Source organism: Balaenoptera acutorostrata, chromosome 11, assembly GCF_949987535.1.
Source record: "Balaenoptera acutorostrata chromosome 11, mBalAcu1.1, whole genome shotgun sequence".
Lineage (NCBI taxonomy): Eukaryota > Metazoa > Chordata > Mammalia > Artiodactyla > Balaenopteridae > Balaenoptera > Balaenoptera acutorostrata.
In genome coordinates, this window is record NC_080074.1 from 39,963,272 (window position 1) to 39,987,678 (window position 24,407).

General features: G+C 35.6%; 1 protein-coding gene across 4 annotated transcripts in view; it reads left to right on the top strand.

The window, feature by feature from the left end:
* PPP1R12A (protein phosphatase 1 regulatory subunit 12A) overlaps positions 1 to 24,407 on the top strand; it is a 152,531-nt gene that overhangs the window by 118,171 nt on the left and 9,953 nt on the right. For all 4 annotated transcript variants that reach the window (XM_007194967.2, XM_057556555.1, XM_057556554.1 and 1 more), the window contains 8 exons: positions 2,628 to 2,718; positions 4,158 to 4,358; positions 4,602 to 4,770; positions 7,267 to 7,388; positions 11,687 to 11,752; positions 17,189 to 17,205; positions 18,472 to 18,607; positions 20,542 to 20,646. In XM_007194967.2, the coding sequence (XP_007195029.2) occupies positions 2,628 to 2,718; positions 4,158 to 4,358; positions 4,602 to 4,770; positions 7,267 to 7,388; positions 11,687 to 11,752; positions 17,189 to 17,205; positions 18,472 to 18,607; positions 20,542 to 20,646 (907 nt within the window). The remainder of the gene's footprint in view (positions 1 to 2,627; positions 2,719 to 4,157; positions 4,359 to 4,601; positions 4,771 to 7,266; positions 7,389 to 11,686; positions 11,753 to 17,188; positions 17,206 to 18,471; positions 18,608 to 20,541; positions 20,647 to 24,407) is intronic.

Consider the following 24,407-nt stretch of genomic DNA (forward strand, 5'->3'; position numbering starts at 1 on the left):
AGGCTGCTATAAACTTTTGTTAAACTAGACTTGCTATCACATTTAGGTTTCTTCTCTTTCTGTTATTTTTTTTTCCTCATCTGGTGGAAGTCCAAAAGGCAGTAAATTGCATAGGACCAGTAGATGCATAAATAAGTGTTAAATGAATGGATGAAAAAAATAGCCATTTTACAGGCTAATATTCCACGGAGAACTTTTACACATTTAATAGATGTACCACAAAAGAAAAAAAAAGTTTTTCCTCCTTAAATGGTCTTGGAAATTGCTGAGTTAAACACAGTTAAACAGGTTTCTTCCCTCAGTCCTTTTCAGACCCTTTAATATGTTGTTATTTTCCTGGAGAAGGTTAGTATTTTCCACATTTATATAATCAACTTCTACAACAAACAATACAAAAATCGTATTCCAGAATTAATGTTTCTTATACTCTAATAACAAATTTATTGGTTATCCTCTTTCTTGTCCCAGAAAATCACTGGAGTCGTAATAAAAATGAGAAAGTATCTGTTATAGCTAATAAAAACCTTAAAACTCAAGAGAATTGATATATAGACAGAATAGAAATAATAAAACAATGGGAGAAAAAGGAATATCAAGCTTTTGAGCAGCATAGAAGGGAGAGAGGGCAGGTATCCTACCAGTTGTATTCATCTCTGAGTTTGTGCGTTGGTACAGATGAAGCCATACAGAATTTCAACTAAGAGGAAGTTAAACTACAGAAATGGTGATAAGCAAAATGTCTTATTTAGTGACTTCTCCCTTGCCTTTCACTTTTAGGGAGACAAATTTTTTTTTAATTAAAAAAATTAAAATTTTATTTTATGAACTTATGTCAGTACTAGTTTTTAATAGAAACCAAATTTGGTAGGATAGAGCTCTTCAATGAAGTGCTTCAATTTGGTCAGCTGTGCCTTATTGATGAGATAAATGTAGTGCTACTATGATAGCAAAAAGACATAATCATTCAGGATATTCTAGAAACCTAGAGGTAAAAAATGATAGAAAACATACGGATAAAGAGGAAAAAAAAGTCTTATCCTTATGATATAGTGCCATAAGTTATTCAACTGAATAGAGAACACAAGTGATATTTTCTCAAAGCAGATGATAAAAACAACTTAAGTCAGAATATAGAAGTGATGGGATTTTCATCTAAGTTTGCTGGATGTCTCATTCAAGTAAAAACACCCTCTTGAGAATTTCTTGACTTACCTTGCTTTACAGTTTATCTGTGATTAGAGTAGAAGCAAGAAGAACCAGTCCTCTAGAACTAACTTTAACCAATAAGTAGGAGTTAATTGATGAAATTGAGGCAACCAGGATCTTGGATGAGAAATGACTGTGTCATCTTAGGGTTAGTTATCCAAGGAGACAAATCCTAGGAATAATGAATCTTGTATTCTAGTTTTAGAGAGACAGATTCCAAAAAATTCAAGACTTTGGAGGGAGAGACGCATTCCTATGTATCAAAAAAGAATGAGAGTTCTCTAAAAAGAATTCTGAAGGAACTGTAAACAACTGTAAGGTGTTTGAAGATGTGTTATACTCTCTGAACTTAGAGCTTTAAAGGACACAGAAAAAATAAAACATAAGGCATAAAACAAAGAATAAATTCTAAAGTTTGTTACGAATATGTGAATAGTGTCAGGGAGGTTAAAGAGCAGAATGAATTACAAATTGAGAAGAACACTAAAGTTAACAGGAGAGTTTTTAAAAAATAGCATTTGGGGATAGGGGTATGATGATAGGTTATTGATAAACTTAATGAACAACAGAAAATAAAGATACTCAAGTTCAGAATGTTCTGTGAGAAATGTGAGCTAGATGGTAGTGTAACTAGATAAAGTGTTAACAATTGAACTTCCCGAATAATATTGATCATTAGAGGGAAGTTTTCTTATGTTGCAGGGCTCTGTCTTGTCTTTGCTTGTTCAACCCTTTAATTCATTATTTACCTCTTGACATAGATTGCATACTTTTGAAATTGTGCATACCTTGTGACAGGATGGAACATAGGCTTAGATTTATAATATAAAATCTAGTGAACATAAATGCCAAATCCTCTTCTCTGTATCAGAAAATCAGTGACCCATAAGATGCTGATTTTAAAGCAGTTTGTGTATAAAAACACTTGAATTTTTAGAGAATTTAAAGTATGAACAAAAGTGTGATGTCTGTCAAAAACATTATTAGTAAATGCACAATGACAAGAATGCAGGGAGTGCTGCTTCCTCACTAGTCATCCCATATCCTAAATATTACATTCAGTCCTTTACCATAAAAAGACATTGACAGTCTAGAGTTTAGCCTTGTAACTTCACATACCATCTAGGATGGTGTTGCAGGAAATCAAGAAAGGAGCTAAGAGGAATGATGTTACATAGTTTAAAAAAAACCAAAACTGTGGTTAGGAAGAACTTTTAAAATATGTTAATATGAGTAGTTCCAATCTAAAAAACTATCAAATTGCATTGTTGAATTTCAGAGTGGGTTTAACCATTTTCTGAAGACTCTTTCTTAAAATCCATTAAAATGCTAAATTTAAATGTTTCACTTACGCACGTTCATGTGTAATTATATTCACAGGTATTGTATCTCCAAGTGACCATTTTTATTTATTACTGTAGATCATACCTCACTCCTGTTAGAGATGAAGAGTCTGAATCCCAAAGAAAAGCAAGATCTAGACAAGCAAGACAGTCTAGAAGATCAACACAGGTATATTTAATGTGTATAATACATAAAAGTTCAAAATAAATTATCTTTCCCTTTTTCACATTTCTGTGAAAATATTGATGTCACTATATAATTTGAGTAAATCTTAAAAGATAAAAGTTGCCTTAGTAATCCTACCGTAGCCTTTTTATGTGGCTATACTGTTAATGTTACATTTCGTCTAAGTAGCATATGCCTTTGTATCTCTTTAAGTATTTATTTTTCTATTCCTAATATAGTGTCTGGCTCAGGGTATTTGATCAGTGTTAAAATTAATCATATATGATGTGTCATAATTATTAAAGAATTCTATGTGTCTTTGGAAACTATGGGAAATAGGTCTTTTTATTAAGTATATCAAAAAGCTGATATACAAGTATGAGAAAAATGTCACTCAAGCTAGTTATCATCTTCTTACCCCCTTGCCACTCTCTCTCCCATATCTCTTGTGTCTTCCCTTTCCTACAGTTGAGGGGCTCCAAAGTCCAGATTCAACTGTTTATTTATTTTATTTATTTATTTTCTTTATTTTTTCGGCTACCTCGGGTCTTAGTTGCAACACGCAGGATCTTCATTGAGGCATGTGGGATCTTTTCGGTGAGGCACATGGACTCTTCGTTGCAGCACGTGGGCTTCTCTCGAGTTGTGGTTTGCGGGTTTTATCTCTCTAGTTGTGGCGCGTGAGCTCCAGGGCATGTGGGCTCTGTAGTTGTGGCGTGCAGGCTCCAGAGTGCATGGGCTCAATAGTTTGCGGCACGTGGACTCTCTTGTTGAGGCACGTGAGCTCAGTAGTTGTGGCACGTGGGCTTAGTTGCCCCGCGGCATGTGGGATCTTATTTCCCCGGCCAGGGATCAGACCCACATGCCCAGCATTGGAAGACGGATTCTTTACCACTGGACTGCCAGAGAAGTCCCCAGATTCAAGTGTTTAATCCTTGCCATTACTTAACGTATTTTTTCTGTCCTCGTACCTTAATTTCTTGAAATCCAACCTATTCTTTTCAAGACTTAACCTTCAAAAATTACTTCTTTACTGAAATCTTCTCTGTGTGCATATACATATACAGAAACATAAATACATATAAATTTAATATATAAATAATGCATATATTGGCTTTTCCTTCTTTCTCTGAACTTCTTGGGAATATTTATATTCATATGGTCAGTTCCTGTGCTATTCTGTTAATTTCTTGAATACAGAGACAATTTCTTGCACATATTTTATTTCTTTCCCAGTACCTATTATTGTGCTTGCTCATGATGATTCTTCATAGAATGAATGTGACTTGCTAAGTAGAAATTCTGTTTCAATTTGCAAACCAATTCCAAACATGCATATTTGATTTTAATACATTCACATTTAATATATCTACTTATAAAATATTCCTTTGAAATGAGCCTTAATGCCTCTCATAATTAAATTTATCTTTTTTTGCTTGCAGGGGGTGACATTGACTGATCTTCAGGAAGCTGAGAAAACGATAGGAAGGAGTCGTTCTACCCGAACCAGAGAACAAGAAAATGAAGAAAAAGAAAAAGAGGAAAAAGAAAAACAGGATAAAGAGAAGCAAGAAGAAAAGAAGGAGTCAGAAACATCTAGAGAAGATGAATATAAACAGAAGTACTCCAGAACATATGATGAGGTAATAGTATACCAACAACACCGCTAGGTCAAGTGGCACGGATAGTTCTTGTGATTCTCAAAATGCAAGAGATTTATATACTAACAAACCATATACAAAATATTCATAAGGACTTTAACTGGAAATCTAAATTATTTTGACATGATTAGAACATTACTTTTCCTTTGAAATGAATTTAAGTGTCTTATATGTTTTTATCTATGTTTAATATTTCAAATGGGTGTTAATTTTAATGTTTCACAGACTTATCAACGCTACAGACCAGTATCAACTTCAAGTTCAACCACTCCATCCTCTTCACTTTCTACCATGAGCAGTTCACTCTATGCTTCAAGTCAACTAAACAGGCCAAATAGTCTTGTAGGTATAACTTCTGCTTACTCCAGAGGATTAACAAAGGAAAATGAAAGAGGTAAGAAGACCAAATTTTGAAAACCCTTTGTTTCCTTCAGATTAATTCTTTGAGTTGGTTTTTCCTAACTAATAGTTTAACAGAAGAGAAACAACATCCTAAACTGGGACTCATTCTACCTAACCAGAAAGAACATGATGGTTGAGAATGAGAAAAGTAGAAAATAAAAACAGAAAATAATATGGTCTGGCATTGATACATATATCTTTATTGCCTTCAAAAATCTTTATGTCCATCAACATAGAAAAGTTAGTATAGAAAAGCTGGTGGGGTGATTATTTCTAGGAGCAGTTTATTAATGTTTCAAGTCATTTCTTGCATATTATGTAGATATCTTTTAACTGTTTTCTGTGAAATTGTTTTAAACAAAAATCATTTAACATATGTAATGTCCTTGCCAAAAAAACTTATTTTTATGCTTATTTCTTGAGAAATAGATTTCTTTTTCAGCTGTATATTGGCATATTGACACTATTAACATTTCCTATTATTTCATATAAACTTCCTATGTAAACACTAATTAGCTCCTCCTTTAAATAAGAGATGGCTACTAAATAAAATTATTCCTAACTGTAGGTATTTTATATTTTAAAAGCAAAATCTCGGGCTTCCATGGTGGCACAGTGGTTAAGAATCCGCCTGCCAATGCAGGGAACACGGGTTCAGGCCCTGGTCTGGGAAGATCCCACATGCCGGCGAGCAGCAAAGCCCGTGTGCCACAACTACTGAGACTGCGCTCTAGAGCCCGTGAGCCACAACTACTGAAGCCCACGCGCTTAGAGCCCATGCTCTGCAACAAGAGAAGCCACCGCAATGAGAAACCCGCACACTGCAACGAAGAGTAGCCCCTGCTCGCAGCAACAAAGACCCAACGCAGCCAAAAATAAAATAAATAAAATAAATAAATAAAAATTTTTTTTAAAAAGCAAAATCTTCATAGTATTAGTCATGATAATATCAGTAATCATGTAGGAATAAACTTCAGAAAATTAAATTTTTTTCTATTTCCAGCTGGCTTTTCTTTTGTTGGTCATTGAGATATTTCAGTTCTTTAAACCACTAAGTGTGAGGCCCATCTAATGTTTGTAAAAATTTTGAGCCAACATTTAAAGTTAGGGGTATCTGCATAAAAGTTCAGATTTCTATCTTCTGTTGAAAAGTTGGAGGATATGGCAACGCTGGCTCTGAATTCTCACAGGTCAACAATTGATGAGAGCCAAGTAGCAGCCCCCCTCCTGGCCCATTTTACCTGTCTATGTAACCTGGATGGCCACTCTCTATGTTGGAGTTTGCGACCTTTGCTGTAAACTAATTCTAAAAGCAACTTTAAAACCCCTCTTAATACTATAATTTTGGGGTTTCTTTTGCTTCTTTTTCTTCACAGCAAGGAGACAATGACACAAGGAGCCTTTTAAAAATCATTTTTAACGTTACTTTGTTCCATATATGTCTCTTTTTTTTTTTTTCTTTTTTTACAATCTACTTTTTTTTTTTTTGGCTGCGTTGGGTCTTCATTGCTGCGCGAGGGCTCTCTCCAGTTGCAGTGAGCAGGGGCCACTCCTTGTTGCGGTGTGCGGGCCTCTCATTGCAGCAGCTTCTCCCATTGTGGAGCACGGGCCCTAGGCGCCCAGGCTTCAGTAGTGTGGCTCACGGGCTCTAGAGCGCAGGCTCAGTAGTTGTGGCACACAGGCTTAGCCGCTCCACGGCATGTGGAATCCTCCTGGACCAGGGATCAAACCCTTGTCCCCAGCATTGGCAGGCAGACTCCCAACCACTGCGCCACCAGGGAAGCCCCGTCTACTTTTTAAAGCATATTCAGAGGCCCTAATATTCTTCTAGTATGTAAGTCTGAAGCTATTTTAACTATCCCAGGAAGGGAACAAATTTGAAGACTAACATTTGTTTACATTGATTTGTTTTTAATAAAAGATAATTTTTTCCCCAGCAACAAAAAAAAAGATTTACTCTTAGATACTAATAGAAAATTCAATAACTACTGTATTCATTACTGCTGAAGGAGGACTGGGAATGGTAGAAGCAGAAACTGATAAATTTGTATGATGCCCACTAGCTGTTCCATCATTATGCACTGTTTGGGTATAATAACTATCTTGAAGTGTTAATGTTAGGTATAATAACTATCTTCCTGTCAGACATTAATAACTGGGACCCCATTCTCTTCATAGGATTCAATTATTTTCTGTTCAGCAAATAGCAAGCGTGTCTTTTTAGCAAAATTTTTGTTTTAGGCACTAGAAAAATGAAGTAATTAAAATTAGTTCTTATCTTGATTCTCAAAAACGTATCTAATGAGAGATACAGATACATGTTTAAGCCAAGTGTTATAGGAGCACTGGGAGGGGCAAAAATTATTTCTGATTAGAGAATTTTAGAAGGCTTCACAAAGGAGATTGACTTAGAATTATTTTCACATTTACACTGCAAAATACTATCAAGATACATGGCTGCCATATGATTAATTTTAATCCTTAACAGAGGGAGAAAAGAGAGAAGAAGAAAAAGAGGGAGAAGATAAATCACAACCTAAATCAATCAGAGAACGACGGCGACCAAGAGAGAAAAGAAGATCTACAGGAGTTTCATTCTGGACACAAGATGTGAGAACCTATTAAAATATAACTACTTGATAGTATGCTTAATCTTTCCAAGAATGTACATTAATGATTTCTTATATGCCTCAGATTATATATTCTTTAGATCATCACTGTGTGTTTGAGCTGACTTATTTAAATCAGAAGAGTTCTTCTTTATAAGAATAAACAACTACTTAGATTTCTGGTATTAAAAGCAAGAATACTGTCCCAATATTGGAATAAAAATAATAATGGCTGCAGCTCAGTGTACAGATGTTGATTATTGTATAATGGCTAAACTGCTCATTTATCTTAGCGGTTCTTGAAAGAAAGATGCTTTACATTTAATCCTATTTTCATGAATATGATTATGATATACATAACAATTATTTCCATCTCAAGTGATGCTGGATAGTTGCAGTGCTTTACTTATCAAATTATAACAATCCTATAAACTTAAATTTTTTCTCTTGATTCCCTGATTGTATGCCTGACATTGATACTCATATGCAAGAGAAAGAAGAGCTATGGGGTAACGTGGTTAAAGTGAAATTTATACTGTTTCAATACAACATATACCTACAGAAAGGCAAAAATAATTTGGTTTTGGGAGGATTGTTTTTTTTAGCCAGTTGATTTTTTTTTTTTCGTTAAAAAATTTTTTTAATACAGAAAAGTTCAAACATAAAAAAGTATATGGCCCCACCCCAGGTATTTATTGTTTAAGCTAAATCCCCACCACTTTCCCAACTCCTGTATTATTTTGAAGTAAATCTTAGTAATATCATTTTTTTTTTTTTTTTTTTAAAGAAATTCACGTTCTTTTATTTATTTATTTATTTATTTATGACTGTGTTGAGTCTTCGTTTCTGTGCGAGGGCTTTCTCTAGTTGCGGCAAGTGGGGACCACTCTTCATCGCGGTGCGTGGGCCTCTCACCATCGCGGCCTCTCTTGTTGCGGAGCACAGGCTCCAGACGCGCAGGCTCAGTAATTGTGGCTCACGGGCCCAGTTGCTCCGTGGCATGTGGGATCTTCCCAGACCAGGGCTCGAACCCGTGTCCCCTGCATTGGCAGGCAGATTCTCAACCACTGCGCCACCAGGGAAGCCCAGTAATATCATTTTATATGTAAAAACTTCAGTCTGTATTTTTAAGAAATAAGGACACCTTTTTAAAAAATATTAAAATTTTATTTTTAAAAAATAATAAAAGTAACCACAATATGTTATCATATAATAAGTGATCACAATATCATGATCATGTTTATTTTTAAATAAATTGACAATAAATCCTTAATATTGAATATCCAGTCAGTTTTAATGTCCTGTTGACTCATATTGCCATAAATGGTTTGTTGTAATTTTATTTTATTTTTTAAATAGTTATTTTATTTTATTTTTATTTTTTTGGTTTTTTTAAAATCTACAATTCCTGAATCTTTCTGGGCGTATGGCTAGAATTTATTTGCTCTGTTGCGAGACCCTCCTCAGTAGGCATTTAGTATTAGATTTCTCAGTTTTGCCATAGACTGTGTTATTTTTGGCTGCGTTGGGTTGCTGCGCGTGGGCTTTCTCTAACTGTGGCGAGCGGGGGCTACTCTTTGTTGCGGTGCTCGGCCTTCTCATTGCGGTGGCTTCTCTTGTTATGGAGCACAGGCTCTAGGCACATGGGCTTCAGTAGTTGTGGGGTGTGGGCTCAGTAGTTGTGGCTCGCGGGCTCTAGAGTGCAGGGTCAGTAGTTGTGGTACACGGGCTTAGTTGCTCCACGGCATGTGGGATCTTCCCAGACCAGGGCTCAAACCTGTGTCCCCTGCATTGACAGGCGGATTCTCACTGTGCCACCAGGGAAGTCCTAAATAGTTATTTATTTATTTATTTTGGCATCACCGGGTCTTAGTTGCAGCACGTGGGATCTTTTAGTTGAGGCATGAGGACTCTTAGTTGCAGCATGTGAACTCTCAGTTGTGGCATGCGTGTGGGATCTAGTTCCCCGACCAGGGATCAAACCCGGGCCCCCTGCATTGGGAGCACAGTCTTACCCACTGGACCACCAGGGAAGTCCCTGTTCTAATTTTATACTTTGCTGATTTGAGTAGGAACCAAATAAGGACCATACGTTATGATTAGTTATTTCTTTAAAGTCTCTTGTAATCAGTTATGTCCTCCATCTCTTTTTTTCTTACAGTTATTTTTGAATGAACTGGGTTATATCCCTGAACTGTAGTTTAACACAGTCATGTAGCTTTTTATGTTTCCTATAAATTGGTAGTTTGAGGTAGAGAAATGATCAGATTTTGGTTCAGTATTCTCTTGGCAGGGTGTTTTGTCCTCTGTCAGGAAGTATATGATGTCTGGTTGATTCTCACTGATTGCCCAGTAACATTTTAATAAGAGTAAAATAAAACCTCACAGTCTTAGCACCTTAACATAGTAACTCTTACTACTTAAAAATACTTTTTAATAACTTACATGTATTAGGGGTTTAGTAGGCAAAGCTTTATTATATAGTATTTATTTTTCCCCAGTTTTATTTACACCAGCTATCCCTTCAAAAATCCACTTTCTGGAGTCATACACTTAACCAGCATTATAAGAATTCTTCCTGAGGTCCATATGGGCAATACTCATCTTTTTAATTTGAGCTTGCATTGAATTGTATTCTAATCAACCATCAGCACAAGTCTCCTTCCCTTTTCATGGCCTCATGATTGAACCTATATCAGACAATATACAAAAAGAACCAAGGGCTCTGTCAAAGATAAGGTAGAGTTTTTACTCTGTTATATTATTAGGTTTCCTTTTTTTTTTTTTTCTTAGTTACTACTTTTCAGGACCTCTGAGCCTCCCCACTTTTTTTTTTCTTTTTAAATAAATTTATTTATTTATTTTTGGCTGTGGTGGGTCTTCGTTGCTGCGCTCGGGCTTTCTCTATTTGTGGCAGGTGGGGGCTACTCTTCCCCCTCCCCACTTTTTAAATTTCCAGTTCCTGTGTTCTTCCATGAAACAGTAACGCATAAAGACAATTAGTTCGGGCTTCCCTGGTGGCACAGTGGTTGAGAGTCCGCCTGCCAACTCAGGGGACACGGGTTCGAGCCCTGGTCCGGGAAGATCCCACATGCCTCAGAGCAACTAAGCCCGCGAGCCACAACTACTGAGCCTGCGCTCTAGAGCCCGCGAGCCACAACTACTGAAGCCCGCATGCCTGGAGCCCGTGCTCCACAAGAGAAGCCACCGCAATGAGAAGCCCATGCACCGCAGGGAAGAGTGGCCCCCACTCGCCGCAGCTAGAGGGAGCCCGTGTGCAGCAACAAAGACCAAACTCAGCCAATAAATAAATAAATTTATTTTAAAAAAAAAGACAATTAGTTCATGTTGCGGAATTAATACATTTATATTAATAAGTAATACTGGCAGTAGCAGCATTGATTTCTCCCGTTCACTTAGTAACTTCACATGTCATTTTTGCTAGGTACCACATGATAGTTTGTACAAACATCCTCTATAATCCTTAGGGAAATTCTATAAGGTTTTTATCCCCACTTGTGGAGGAGATAACTGTGGCTCAAAAATTTTTTTAATAAATTTACCCTAAGTCACAGAGCTGAAAATAGCTGTACGAGTGTGAAATAGGATGATTTAGTTTTAAAGCCTGTGGTATTTTTATAGTGAGCCTGAGCCAGATATGTTTGATTGCAAATTTCCCTTTTCTTTCAATCCTTTATGGTTTGCTGAGATGTTCAGGCCTTCTAGTAGAATATTCCTATTGTCTGGGAGTCTAGGTTTTTAGCCTACTGAGACCTTAGTTTTCTATTTGGTGTGCTGTAAATTCCCAAAAAATGTCTCGATAGCTGAACTACCTAAATATAATAGGACAGTTGTATAAATCTTGCCAAGCTTATAGAATAGAGCTTTTCTTACTTAATGAGTTTCCTATTTTTGCTGCCTCATTATAGTTGAGCAGCTACATAGTATCTATATTGACTATTAAAGTACATGCAGTAACATTACAATATAAAATTGAGTATCATCTTTTTCATGCTAAGCCTCCAGCTTAGCATGAAACACATGAAATGTGTTTCCTAAATCAGAATGTTAGGTAGATGGTCTTTCTTCACCATATACGCTAACCTACTTATATTGTACCATGCAGACAAAATAGGCTTCCTCTAAATAAGGCAAAAAAAGTCACACTTTAAAAAGTTTTCCTTTTGATCCATTTCCTGTTAGGTTTTTCTCAAGGGTCATTTTAAATTACAAAAACCCTAATGTATTTAAATATTAACCGTTTGAAATTTATCTTTACTTTTCTAAAATCTATTTTAGAGTGATGAAAATGAACAAGAACAACAATCAGATACAGAAGAGGGATCCAATAAGAAAGAAACTCAGGTAAATAACATTATTTTTTGTATTTAGAAGTGTTCGTATTTTTTAAGGGTTACTTTTTACTTGTGTTTATATTTATTCATGTCAGACAGTTACTGCACACTGTACCTGCCTGCTGGGGATAGACCATCAGTGGTTTTCTGGAATCAGGCATGGAGGGACTGGAAAGGGGCACAAAGAGTATTTTAGAGACATTGGGAATGTTCTAGATCTTGATTGTAGAGGTAATTTTTTGGATATACACAACTGTCAAAACTCATCAAACTGTGTACTCTAAGTGGATGTAGTTTATTGTACGTAAATTAACCTTCAAAGTTGAAAGGAAAAAACAAAGAAGAGAATACAGGTTTCCACTGCTATCCAAAAGTAGAGTGTTCCATAATCTTCAGTAAGCCACATAAAGTGAAGAGGGAATTACCTTAGGACACATCTTGCTACCGGATGCAAGAGATGAATTGAGATAAATCGCGGTGCTCAAAGACACAGTCCAAAGCCGTGGCAGCTTAAACTGAGTGTAGTTCCCAGGGAAGGAGCTTGGCAGTGGCTCTTTTGCTGCTGAGGGTGTGCTGCCTCTATAATGGCTCGCTGTAAAACATGTTGAGTACTGTTTGCACTTTTTGCCTTTTTTCGTAAAAGCAAAGTCGAGTAAACGCACTTTTGAAAAGCAGGGGCTACCTGTAATACCTTTGACCAAAGAAAAGTATCTAAAGAATATCCAGAAGTAGTGCATATCTTACCAGATCCAGATTTTACTTTTGTAAATGGCGAAGTTGTATTTTGGAGAATATAATAGGTCATTTTAACTTTCTTTACATTTGTTTAGAAATGTAGTGTCTCTAAAGGATTTTACATTCATTATCACAGCTGATCTTCCCAATAATGTTCAGGAAAAGCCCCCCCACCTCGCCCCCTCAGTATTGATGAAGAAACTAAGGCAAGTTTGAATGACAAGGTTGCATAGCTAGCAAATGATGAAAGTTTCTTCCCACTAGTTTTTTTGCCCCTCTGTTCCCTCTTGTTTAGCTGTGCACAAAGCTGACATACTTAGAAGAGCTCTATTCACATAAGGGTAGATCTGTACAACATAAGTTAGTTTTACTGTTTTAAACTCAGCACTGTCTAGCCTGAAATGGTATTCTGATCATATTTTCTTCATTTTGACTTGGCGTTCCTACATAAAGCTGTTAAAATTACTTTCAGTCGCAGGGATCTACAATAATGTGAAGTGCCCAGAAGTTGGTTCTCTGTGCTAGGTGACTCTGGACATTACTCTTAGGGCCTATTTTGACCCAAAAGTTACTTTTATTTTAAGATAGCCAGACAGATTGAGGAATTAATTACTAACAAGGGTAAATTATTTGCAGGGCAAAAGTTTTGTCATTTTTAAACCCTTTGCCTATCAATTGTCAGCACTCCCCCATTTCACCTATGTCTCTTCTTTATTATATTCTGTAAACTTGTCCATCATCTTCCTTGCCCATTGGTACACTGTGAACTCCCATCTTTCAAGGAAAAACAATGGACAGGTAAACAAAAGCAAAGGAGTTAGTAAACCATCTCCAGCTGACACTTCTCACTGCCATATCACCCAGATACCCCACCCCAGCAAGCTGGGATAGGAGGGGAAAGATTTTCTGGCTTACAAAGTTGTGATTTTGAAGCATATTGATATATGTTGTATTTAAGTTTTACTGTTAAAATTATGCATGAGATACATTAAGGTTGAGTAGAATATTGTTTCTATGAAGAAAATTTTTCTTAGTTCCAAACAATTTAAATAGTTTTTGTTCATTTTAAATAGAGGATTGTTTCGATCTTACTTTGTGCTAGCATTTTTTTCAGTTACAAGTAATGCAAAACCCAGCTTAAACTGGATTAAACAAAGAGAATTTATTATAATTCAGTTATATTACGCAACCCTCTATGTCAGACAAGGCCTACCACCGATATATTGCAGCCGTTTTGCTGCTAATGTGGGCTACATACCATCTCATCTAAACTTAATGACTGCTGTACCATGAGGAAAAGGAAGAGTGGAGGTTAAGACACTAACCCATAGTGTCTTTACAATAGACTAGAAAAGTGCTTCCGCTAAGTAAGTGTTGCTCTCTTATGAAAATTTGAAGCATCAGCCCTTTTTTTTTCTGTGAAAAAGTATGAGCAACACAATTCTTCGGTGCATTTTCTGAAATAGTGTTATCATTACCTCAAAAGTGTGTTTGATAACAAAACTTCTATTCAGTTTATAGAATCCCAGTTCACCAAATTGAAAAATGGCTTTGTAGCATATACTTTTTTGCTTCAAAGTAAATTGTAAGTTGCCAAAAAGTTGTTAAATATTTTGAATTACCTGTGAAGCTACCTTCAGGATATAAATTAAAATTAAGATGAAATTTGAATTATTTTATCATAATATGGTTCATTATTTCCAAAAATGGGGCTTCTGTTGCTTGGGTTATTATAATTTGCTTTCATTAAACTATTGGATGATAAAACTTTTACCATGAGAAGAACATTAGTAATAAATCAAAAATTTAAGTAAGACAGACACCAAGGCAAGAAACTAAAAAGAAAAGATTAGCAGATTTGGTTATTTAAACATGTAAAGCTAGAAAATGGCATAAAAGACACCCTTATTAAAATTGAAACACATTTGCTCAGTTAAAAGTAAATAAGCTGGACTTCCCTGGTGGTGCAGTGGTTATGAATCCGCCTGCCAATGCAGGGGACACGGGTTCGATCCCTGGTCCAGGAAGATCCCACAGGGTGTGGAGCAACTAAGCCCGTGTGCCACAACTACTGAACCTGTGCCCTAGAGCCCACGAGCCACAACTGCTGAAGCCCGTGCACCTAGAACCCGTGCTCCACAACAAGAGAAGCCACTGCAATGAGAAGCCCCTGCACCGCAACGAAGAGTAGCCCCCACTTGCCGCAACTAGAGAAAGCCTGTGCGCAGCAATGAAGACCCAATGCAGCCATAAATAAATAAGTTTTTAAAAAGTAAATAAGCTTAGCCCTCTTTTGTAACATTTAAAATATTAATATTTGTACTATTTAAAAGAGAGTAAAAATAGAGGCAGAATCCATGAAATTTATAAATGTTACAAAAGAAGAAATAGAAATGGCCAACAAGCTTAAAGTACATTTACTCTCATTAATAACCAAAGATACAACAATTAATACAAAAGTGAAATTGGCAAAGGTTAATAATGCTTAGGTTTGGCATGATTAGTATTGAAATAGGCATTTTCATATAAGATTTTGGGATTATAATTAATATGTTTTCTTGGGAAATGAGTTTAGCAGTACAAATCTGAAGGCTTGAGAAAAAGTTCATGCCTTTTAGCTTAGCAATTCCACTTTGAGAAATTTATTCCCAAGGAAATGACTTAAGTTTGGAAAGACAAGTCTAAAGTGTTAACAGCAGCATGGCTCTTGAAGCAAAATATTGAAAACATCCTAATTGTCTATTAGTTGGGAATATATCAAAATGTATTTGCATGGATAGATATTTTATGTGTTCACAAAGATATGTATACAGAAAAGATTAACAGTGGTTATCTAGGGCGTTTGAGAGATGGGGAATTATAGAGGAACTTTTTATACTGTGGTATTTTATATGAGCTTATGGTACTGTAATCAGAAAAACTTAAAGGGCATTTTTACTTTGGAAAAATAATTTTAAAACACAGGGAACCACAAGAACATTATGCTAAGTGAAATAAGCAGGTCACAAGAAACACATACTGTATGATTCCACTTAAATAAGGTACCTAGAGTATTCAAACTCATGGGTAACAGAAAGTAGAATTGTGGTTGCCAGGAGCTAGGGGTAGGAGGATATGGGGGTTTGTTTAATGAGTATAAAATCACAGTTTTGCAAGATGAAAAAAATTCTAGAGAGCTGTTGCACAACAGTGTGAATATCGTCAGCGCTACTGAACTATACTCTTAAAAGTGGCTTACATGGTATATTTTGTTTTATGTGCTTTCTACTACAATTTTTAAAATATAAAACATAACCAATACTAGCACCATGCTTTTTAAAGGCAAAGAAATAGAATTTGAGTGATTTCTGTGAATACTTGGAGTTTTTATTTATTCTTAAATTTTAAATCAGTGAGCCAGAGTGCAGACTGTGAGGTGAGATGTGATGTTTTCATTTGATACGTATACATTTTATTTCATGTGTGGCTAGTTTCCTGAATTTGGATAAATAATATCTTTTGTTTGTTTCTGCTCTTTTTTTTAATTGAGATATAATTGACATATAACATTATGTTCGTTGCACATGTATAAAGTTGTTATTTAATATTTGTGTATTGTGAAGTGATTAGCACAGTAAGTCTAGTTAACATCATCACCACACATAAGTACAAATTTTTTTTCTTGTGATAAGAACTTTCAAAATCTACTCTTTTAGCAGCTTATGAATTTGAATGATATCATGAAAATTGAAATTTAACTTCAAAATTGTTCATTATTATAAAACTAAAGAATAAATCAATAAAGTAAAGCATTACATCAAAAAAATAGGAAGCAGGTAAGAAATTGGTTGTGCAAAGGAAACTTAAATAGACTTAGGAGGACATTTTTAGTCTGAATGAGACTTCAGACAGTGCCAAAGGAACCCAGTAATTTCACAGTGCATTCAAGGGTAAGTATAAATATCTAAATTCAGAAATTTAACAAACCATTTCTGAATAGTTATTTTATAGAAAATTATAGATTAAGTGAGTGTTTCAATAGAAAGAGAAAGAGCTAAAGATGACCACCCCAAAAAAATTCTTTGACTTCAGTAAGACGATTTTATCCTATTAATCATTTCACCATTTAGATAAGAAGAGTTTTAGAACTTCAGTATAGCATACCACTTGCTTAAGAAAATTAATTATAATTTCCTGTCCCTTAATTGCTAAACTTTGAAGGAATGTATAGCTGGATTTCCAGAAAATAAATTTTAAGCAAAATATGTATATACTGTCATACATAAAATACTTTAGGCATTCATTTGTTTGTCTCTGATGGCCTCAAAAACAGAAAAATGGGAAAGATAATTGCTTTGAGATGTCCGATAATAAACTTGCATTTCTTAATATAAATGTTACTTTTTCCTGCTAAGCGGGTTGTAAGTAATGGATATGTCTTAGTCTCTCTTTTTTTTCCTTCTAATTAAAAAAATAATGTATGGTGCCATTTTGTAGAAATTCACAAAATATGACTATAAATTGGCAAATGTAATCGTATAGTATCAGACAAGTAGAAATATACAGTGACTGTTCTAGAATTTCGTTGTAAGAACAACTACATTAAAGTGTATATAATAGGTGTTAAATAGTGTGAAAATAGTATTCATGTTAAATTTTCTTGATTAATCAATAAGTTACTTTAATGAAAGCATAAAAATTTAGTTATGCTTATGTTTTTCTCTCTTTATAGACGGATTCCATTTCCAGGTATGTTTTACTTTTTTTTTTTTTTTTTTTACTGACCTTTTTCTCATTTTTATCCTTTCTAAAAATATGTTGCTAGATATTTATGAATTTTTTAAGTTGGTAGAATTATTTTAATAATAAAAAATCTATAGATATTTAGATGACCTGATAAGTGTTAATAGCTTTCTTTATCAATGGCTTTACTTCTAGTTCAATAGTTACAGTAAGTCACTAAGAAAGATTTTTTCTCAGATATTTGCAACAGTGATAACTTTTCTTAATTTTCCTAACCATCCTAAGTTACTTCAACACTGACCATCTCATTATTCACATCAGAGACTGATGAAACCCACCAGAAATTTATTTCACTAGGTATTCAGAATCTTCTCTCTTATCCCTGCTTCAGATAAAAGAAAACCAATGAAGACACTTTTTAGAAGTGTCATCTAGCTCAAATTGTTCATCTTTTCAGAGAACCTCCACAATATCCTTGAATCTAATTTTTGTTCCTCTTGCCCATAATTGTTAACCAAAGCCTTGTAAAACTAAACAAATTTTTATATACTGATGATTCTATTGAATTGAAGTGTAGAGGCAGTAGCATTTACCAGAAAAAGTAACCCAAATTCAGAACTAGATAATAAGAGGATCCTCATTTTCAAATGAGATATGTTCTTCTTGTTTAGGACAAACTGTTCTGTTGTCCCTCAGTATCCCTGAGGGATTGGTTCCAGGATCTGCCCTCCCCTGCCCCCCCCCACCCCCTGGCTTCCACAGTGGATACCAAAATTCACAGATGCTCAAGTCCCTTATATAAAATGGCATAGTACTATCTATCACTTCGGATAGACTCTAGTTAGTTCATCATCTAAAATGTTACCAATTTTAAAATACAATTTTATGCCACTTAAAAAAAGGAAAAGTGCTACCAGTTAAACTATAATACCCATCAATTGTAAGCCTTGTTCTGATTTTAGAGATGTTAAAATGTGGGGGGGGGGGGGGAAATGTACAGTTTAAAATTGTTGAAATAATTTATCATGATGTAAAACCAGTTTTGACTTTCAGATATAGAGATTTTGAACTCCCCTTCTCAAATAAGGGAAATTAGTGTTAAAAATAACTTCCCATTTATTTATTATATATCATGAAAGTTAATTAGATAACCGATGAAGGAGAATATTACCTACTATTTTGGAATATCTAGTTAAATATACTAGGATGCATGTTAATGTAAGTTGTGAAAGCCTATAAATAAAGATTTTGACTCAAACTCATCTTTTGAAGATATGAAATCAGTTCTACATCAGCTAGTGATCGGTATGATTCCTTGCTGGGTCGCTCTGGATCATACAGTTACTCAGAAGAAAGAAAACCTTACAGTAGCAGGCTAGAAAAGGATGATTCAACTGACTTTAAAAAGGTACTGGAAAAAAAAAAAATGGTACTGGGTTATTTATTTATATTTAATTAAAAATAATCTTTTTGTTGAGTTTTTTATGTTTGGATATTACTCCTGGAAATTCATAATTAAATCAGTTTATTGAAATAACTTACTTAAATTTTCAGTTTTTGGCAATTAATGGTAAGTAGAATATAAAAAGCTATTTGTTTATTTGAAGGAAAAGGGAAAGTACTCAGGACTTCCTGCACATTTAAGTCTCTCAGGCCAGTACTGTAATACTGTGGTTGAGCTGAAAGGGGGCACTGAGTAGATTTGGGGTAGGGGGAGGGTGTTGTGTGTGCGTGTGAAATCTTTTCTTTATTTGTTAATAGGAAGCAGCCAAACAAAGAATATAGCTTTTCCCAGGACAATAGAGTATTTCCTAGGTAACCGAAAAACTTGTGATAGTTCAAGTGCTGTTAAGGATTAAGGATGGAACTAATTAAGAAATAAGTACTGGCAACAAAATAATCTAGAATTCTGAAGATCATGATTCTTCATATTGTAAGCTTTGAATAAACCTAATGAAGTTTGTTGTGGAGGAAAAAGGTGTGTGGTATTTGTACATGTCCCCAGGTATTTGGCGGCTATTTGAATCACCCACTTTCTTACAAGCCAAATCAACAAGCAAAGGAAGGTAGGGGGTCAGTTTATGTTAGGCATAAGATTCATTTGTTCAGTAAAGAACTGAACACTGAATTGTGCTTAAATTAGTAGTGAAGTTCTGCTCATGGGCAGTGGAGATGGAGATCCTGTCCCGGCTCTTATGAGCATCTTCCAGACAGACCTTATCATATAATGATACAAATCAATGGATACTTTTTAAATTGAAACCATTATCCTGAAGTAAAGAAACAGTTTTATAAAAGTGTGTAACAAAAGAAAGTGACGGGGCCTGAGGATAGATTTCCTAAGGAAGTAACACTTCAGCCAAGAACAGAAGGACGATTAGTAGTTAACTGGCAAAAATGGGAGAGAAAAGTGTTCCATATGGAGAGAAGGGCAAGCACACAGACCAGCCTGGTGGTGGGAGGGTACATGATGTATTGAAGTAATTATATTTTCAGTATGGCTAGTAGAGCGAAGGGGATGGTGGTGTGAGTTTGCACCTATAGATGTGTAGGCTGGGACCAAACCATCAGTGCCTTACAGGCTGTTTTAAGGATTTCCTTATACTGAGAACATTGGGAAGCCATTCAAGGGTTTTTAATGTATGGAGGTTAATGGAATGGTTGGCCTATGAAAATTATTAGATTGTCATTTTGAAAATTTAACTCTTGCTGCTTTGTATAAAACAGATTAAAGAGAGGTCAGGAGAACAATTCTAATAATAGAAATGTCTAGGTAAGAGATTGTAGACATCTGTGGTTGTAATAGTAGAGATGAGGAAAAAAGAAGTAGTAGATTCAAGTGCTATGAAAGTGTTCAAGAAACATTTCACTTTCCTTTCACCTTTAGTAAAAATAATACAAGTATAATGATAAATGCAACTGATACTCCCATCTCAGTATCAGGACTTAAAGAGTGAATGATAGGCAGAAAAGCTCACAGACCCCAAATAAAAATCATAATTCTCCTTAACTCCAGCTGTGGTCACTGTGCAGCTGTGTGGTCCCTCTTTATCAGATAACTGAATTTTTTTAATGGAGACTGAAAAGTCAGGATTTTCAGTGAAATAATAAATTTTAAATACCAGAACTAATTTTTAAAGAGTTTATGTGGGACAAATACACCTGAATAACCAAAAATTTCTGCCTTGAGACCACAAAGCATTAAAATATTTTTTAATGCTTTCTTTAATAGTTCATATGTTACATTAATCTTTCTGTTTTAATATTGTAATCAATGGGAAATCTTCTTAAAATAGTAAAAAAGCAGAAAAGTAATTTGTTCTTCTCCCCTAATTTGTGTAGCTTTATGAACAAATTCTAGCTGAAAATGAAAAGCTGAAAGCACAGCTACATGATACAAATATGGAACTGACAGATCTTAAATTACAATTGGAAAAGGCCACCCAGGTTTGTACCTTTTTCTCTTTGTTACTCTAAAGGTAATGGCTGTGACTTATTCTATCTAAAAATTGCATTGAAATGTTCTCTTGTGTTCTAGATATAAGTTTGGTTATTGATAATAGCTTATTTATTAATAGGACAGAATCAAGATAATACAGTTTACCGATAATTTACTTTCTTCTAAAGTAAATTTAAAATATGGACATATATAGCCTTACGGTAGAAAGTCAAATTATTTTTAAGCCTTTTAATACCTATGTTGTGGTACATGAAGGATTTTAAATGCTTATTTCCAGCATACCAAATGTAGCAAGGCAAAGCATCTATACAGAATCTTCTTAAAGCCGTAAAATTTTGTATAATAATTTTTATTCATTATGAATGTTTCCTGTTTAATCAGAAAAACCTGATTTGACATAATAATTCTGGAAGAAGATAATTTTAGTCATAACTCCTTTTACCTTCCTTCTGTGCAACAACCTAGCAGAGATAATTTTAGACAAGAAAACTAGGATAGCCAAGCAGAACTCACAGCCTTGTACATATGATCTAGGATGTGTATGATCTAAGAATTGTTTCCCAAGCTCTTTTTTCATAAAACACTAGTTCTGGGAGATAGTTCTGGCACATTCCCTCTTCCTTCTCTTGCCCTCCTTCAAAACAAAAAAAAGAAGAGGAAAGAGCTTTGTGATCCAAGAAACTGAGAAATACTATATATTCTATATCTTGGAGATTTTACAGGGTTTATTTATATGTTAAAGGCTCTAACAAGTCCTGTAATTTTTAAGGAAACAAACTTGTTTAATTTTAACATAAGACTTTCTAGCATAAACACATTTCTGCACTAAACTTTTAGAATGCAGTTTGAAAACACTGATCTAAAATGGCATCTTCAGTTCTATAAATGAGACTGCATACTTTCTGTGACCATTCTTTTATACTCATCTTTCTCATAATTTTTAAAATTACTTCTCTATGTTGAACTTACACTTATTACCAGGTCCCTTTTTGTTGTTAACCACTATTACATTGTGAAGCAATTGTCTATGTACAGGGGAGACTGCGCTAAAATTGCAGGTATCACGCTAACCTTGTGAGGTTATGAAGACTCAGATTCCATCAGGTAATGAGGGTTTACTATGAAGATACACAGTGAAGTACAGCAGAACAAGAACACGTTTCATAGTGAGGTGTCATAAAAACTTGGACTGTCACACAAGTTTAAACTTGCCGTCTTACACTTAGGCTTCATGGTGAACTGGAATGTCATCATTCTTCAGGTTGCATTAGGAGCTTAGTGAGCCGCTGCAAAATATCATAACTAGTTCCCTGAAAATAGTTTCAGCTCTAGAGATTTGGTCATAATATTTTCTAAATAAAAATGTCCACTGCTCCCTACTGTAGTATTCTGTCTTATGGTGACTCAGCTAATCTGTGTTTCCACTGCTTACTGCCATCTCTATGTTTCTCTGCTTTTCTGCCTACTCTCTTGTCATCTAATTCTTCCTATATGTTTCTCATTCAAACTCGAGAAGAGAGGGGAACTGATAGAATTAGCCAGTTATCATCAACATGAAGCAGTCCTGTTAGTGCCCATGGACCTATTAGTGACCATTTCATAGGACACTGGACAACTATTGCAAGCTTCCTTTGGGTCAGGTACCAATTTCTGATCCCATTGACTGTGGCCAGGGAAATAAGTCACTGCGTTAAAGAGTATGACAGCTTCTGCCTTAGCAGGCATTCTAAGTATCATGCCCAGTATACTGAATTAATAGTAGGAGGGGTAATTAGAGTATGAGATATTGAGTAAATATTCAAAGTTAGTATCTTACACTATGTAAATGTCATTTCAAAAATTTAGGGATATATGTAAAAGTAAAACTGATAGGACATTAAACTTTTTGTTCAATTTTAGAGTTACTTATCCTGAGCATTTAAGTCTACTGTGAATCTTTCCACCTGATGTTTTTTTTTTTTTTTTTAACATTTCTCTTGTAACTGTTCATGAATAGACATAGTAGTGGCAGTTTTGATAGTCACGTGGAATTTTTCCAAGGGAACGATCATCCTGTTAGGAATTAATCTTGGGAATTCCCTGGTGGTCCAGTGGTTAGGCCTCCGTGCTTTCACTGCCGTGGGCCCGGATTCAATCCCTGGTTGGGGAACTAAGATCCACTAAGATCGTGCAAAAGGCGCAGCGCAGCCAAAAGAATTAAAGTTGAAGTTTAGGTCTATGTGATAGTATTTAGCCAAGGACTCTAGAATCCTTGAATCCTGCCTTAACCCAGCCACCCTACTTCCTGTACAGTCTCCAAGGGAGGGAAATAGGTTAATTTACCAGAAACCAGTTGATGAATAATTATTTTGTCAAATGTCAATTCACCAGGTTTACCGATTGTTATTTTAACAGCTTTAACTAGAATATTTACCAAAAATATTAACTAAAGTTGGGCTTCCTTGGTGGCGCAGTGGTTAAGAATCCACCTGCCAATGCAGGGGACACGGGTTTGAGCCCTGGTCTGGGAAGATCCCACATGCTGCAGAACAGCTAAGCCCGTGAGCCACAACTACTGAGCCTGCATGCCCACCTAGAGCCCGTGCTCCACAACAAGAGAAGTCACCGTGATGAGAAGCCCGCGCACCGCAACGAAGAGTAGCCCTCGCTTGCCTCAACTGGAGAAAGCCCGCGAGCAGCACTGAAGACCCAACGCAGCCAAAAATAAAAACAGTAACTAAAATTAATTAATTAATTAATTAAAAATAAAATAAAAACATCAAAAGTATATCAGAATTAGCTGAAAGTCTCATCTTTTTAAAAATTTATTTATTTATTTTTGGCTGCGTTGGGTCTTCGTTGCTGCTCACAGGCTTTCTCTAGTTGTTGTGAGTGGGGGCATCTTTTGTTGCGGAGTGCGGGCTCTAGGTCGTGGGCTTCAGTAGCTGTGGCATGCGGGCTCAGTAGTTGCGGCGCACGGGCTTAGTTGCTCCACAGCATGTGGGATCTTCCCAGACCAGAGCTCGAACCTGTGTCCCCTGCCTTGCAGGTGGATTCTTAACCACTGCGCCACCAGGAAAATCCCTGAAAGTCTGATCTTATTTGAAATTCTGAATTTGATTTCTAACAGTAAGCAATGGGAATACATTAACTTCTATTTTTCCAGAAAGCGTAAGCACAAAAAACAAAATCATTTAAAACAACAGATTAGGAATTCTCTGGCAGTCCAGTGGTTAGGGCTCTGTGCTTTCATTGCTGAGGGCACGGGTTCAATTCCTGGTTGGGGAACTAAGATCCTGCAACCTGTGCAGTGTGGCCAAAAAAAAAAAAAAAAATTAAAATAAATAAAACAAGTTAGATGGCCATGATTTAGATCTTTATTTATATACTATAACGTTAAAAAAGAAATTGTGCAAAAAAGGGTCAAAAAGTAACTTGGTTTACAAGCCCTGATGATACAAAAATATGAATGTTGAAAGGGTTGACAGAAGAGAAAATTATATAAAGAAATGTTTGTTTTGTTTTGTTAATTTATTTAATTAATTTATTTACCTTTGGCTGAGTTGAGTCTTCGTTGCTGCACACGGGCTTTCTCTAGTAGCGGAGGCTACTCTTCGTTGTGGTGCACGGGTTTCCCATTGCGGTGGCTTCTCTTGTTGCAGAGCATGGGCTCTAGGTGCAGGGGCTTTAGTAGTTGTGGCGCACAGGTTTAGTTGCTCCGTGGCACGTGGAATCTTCCCAGACCAGGGATCGAACCGATGTCCCCTGC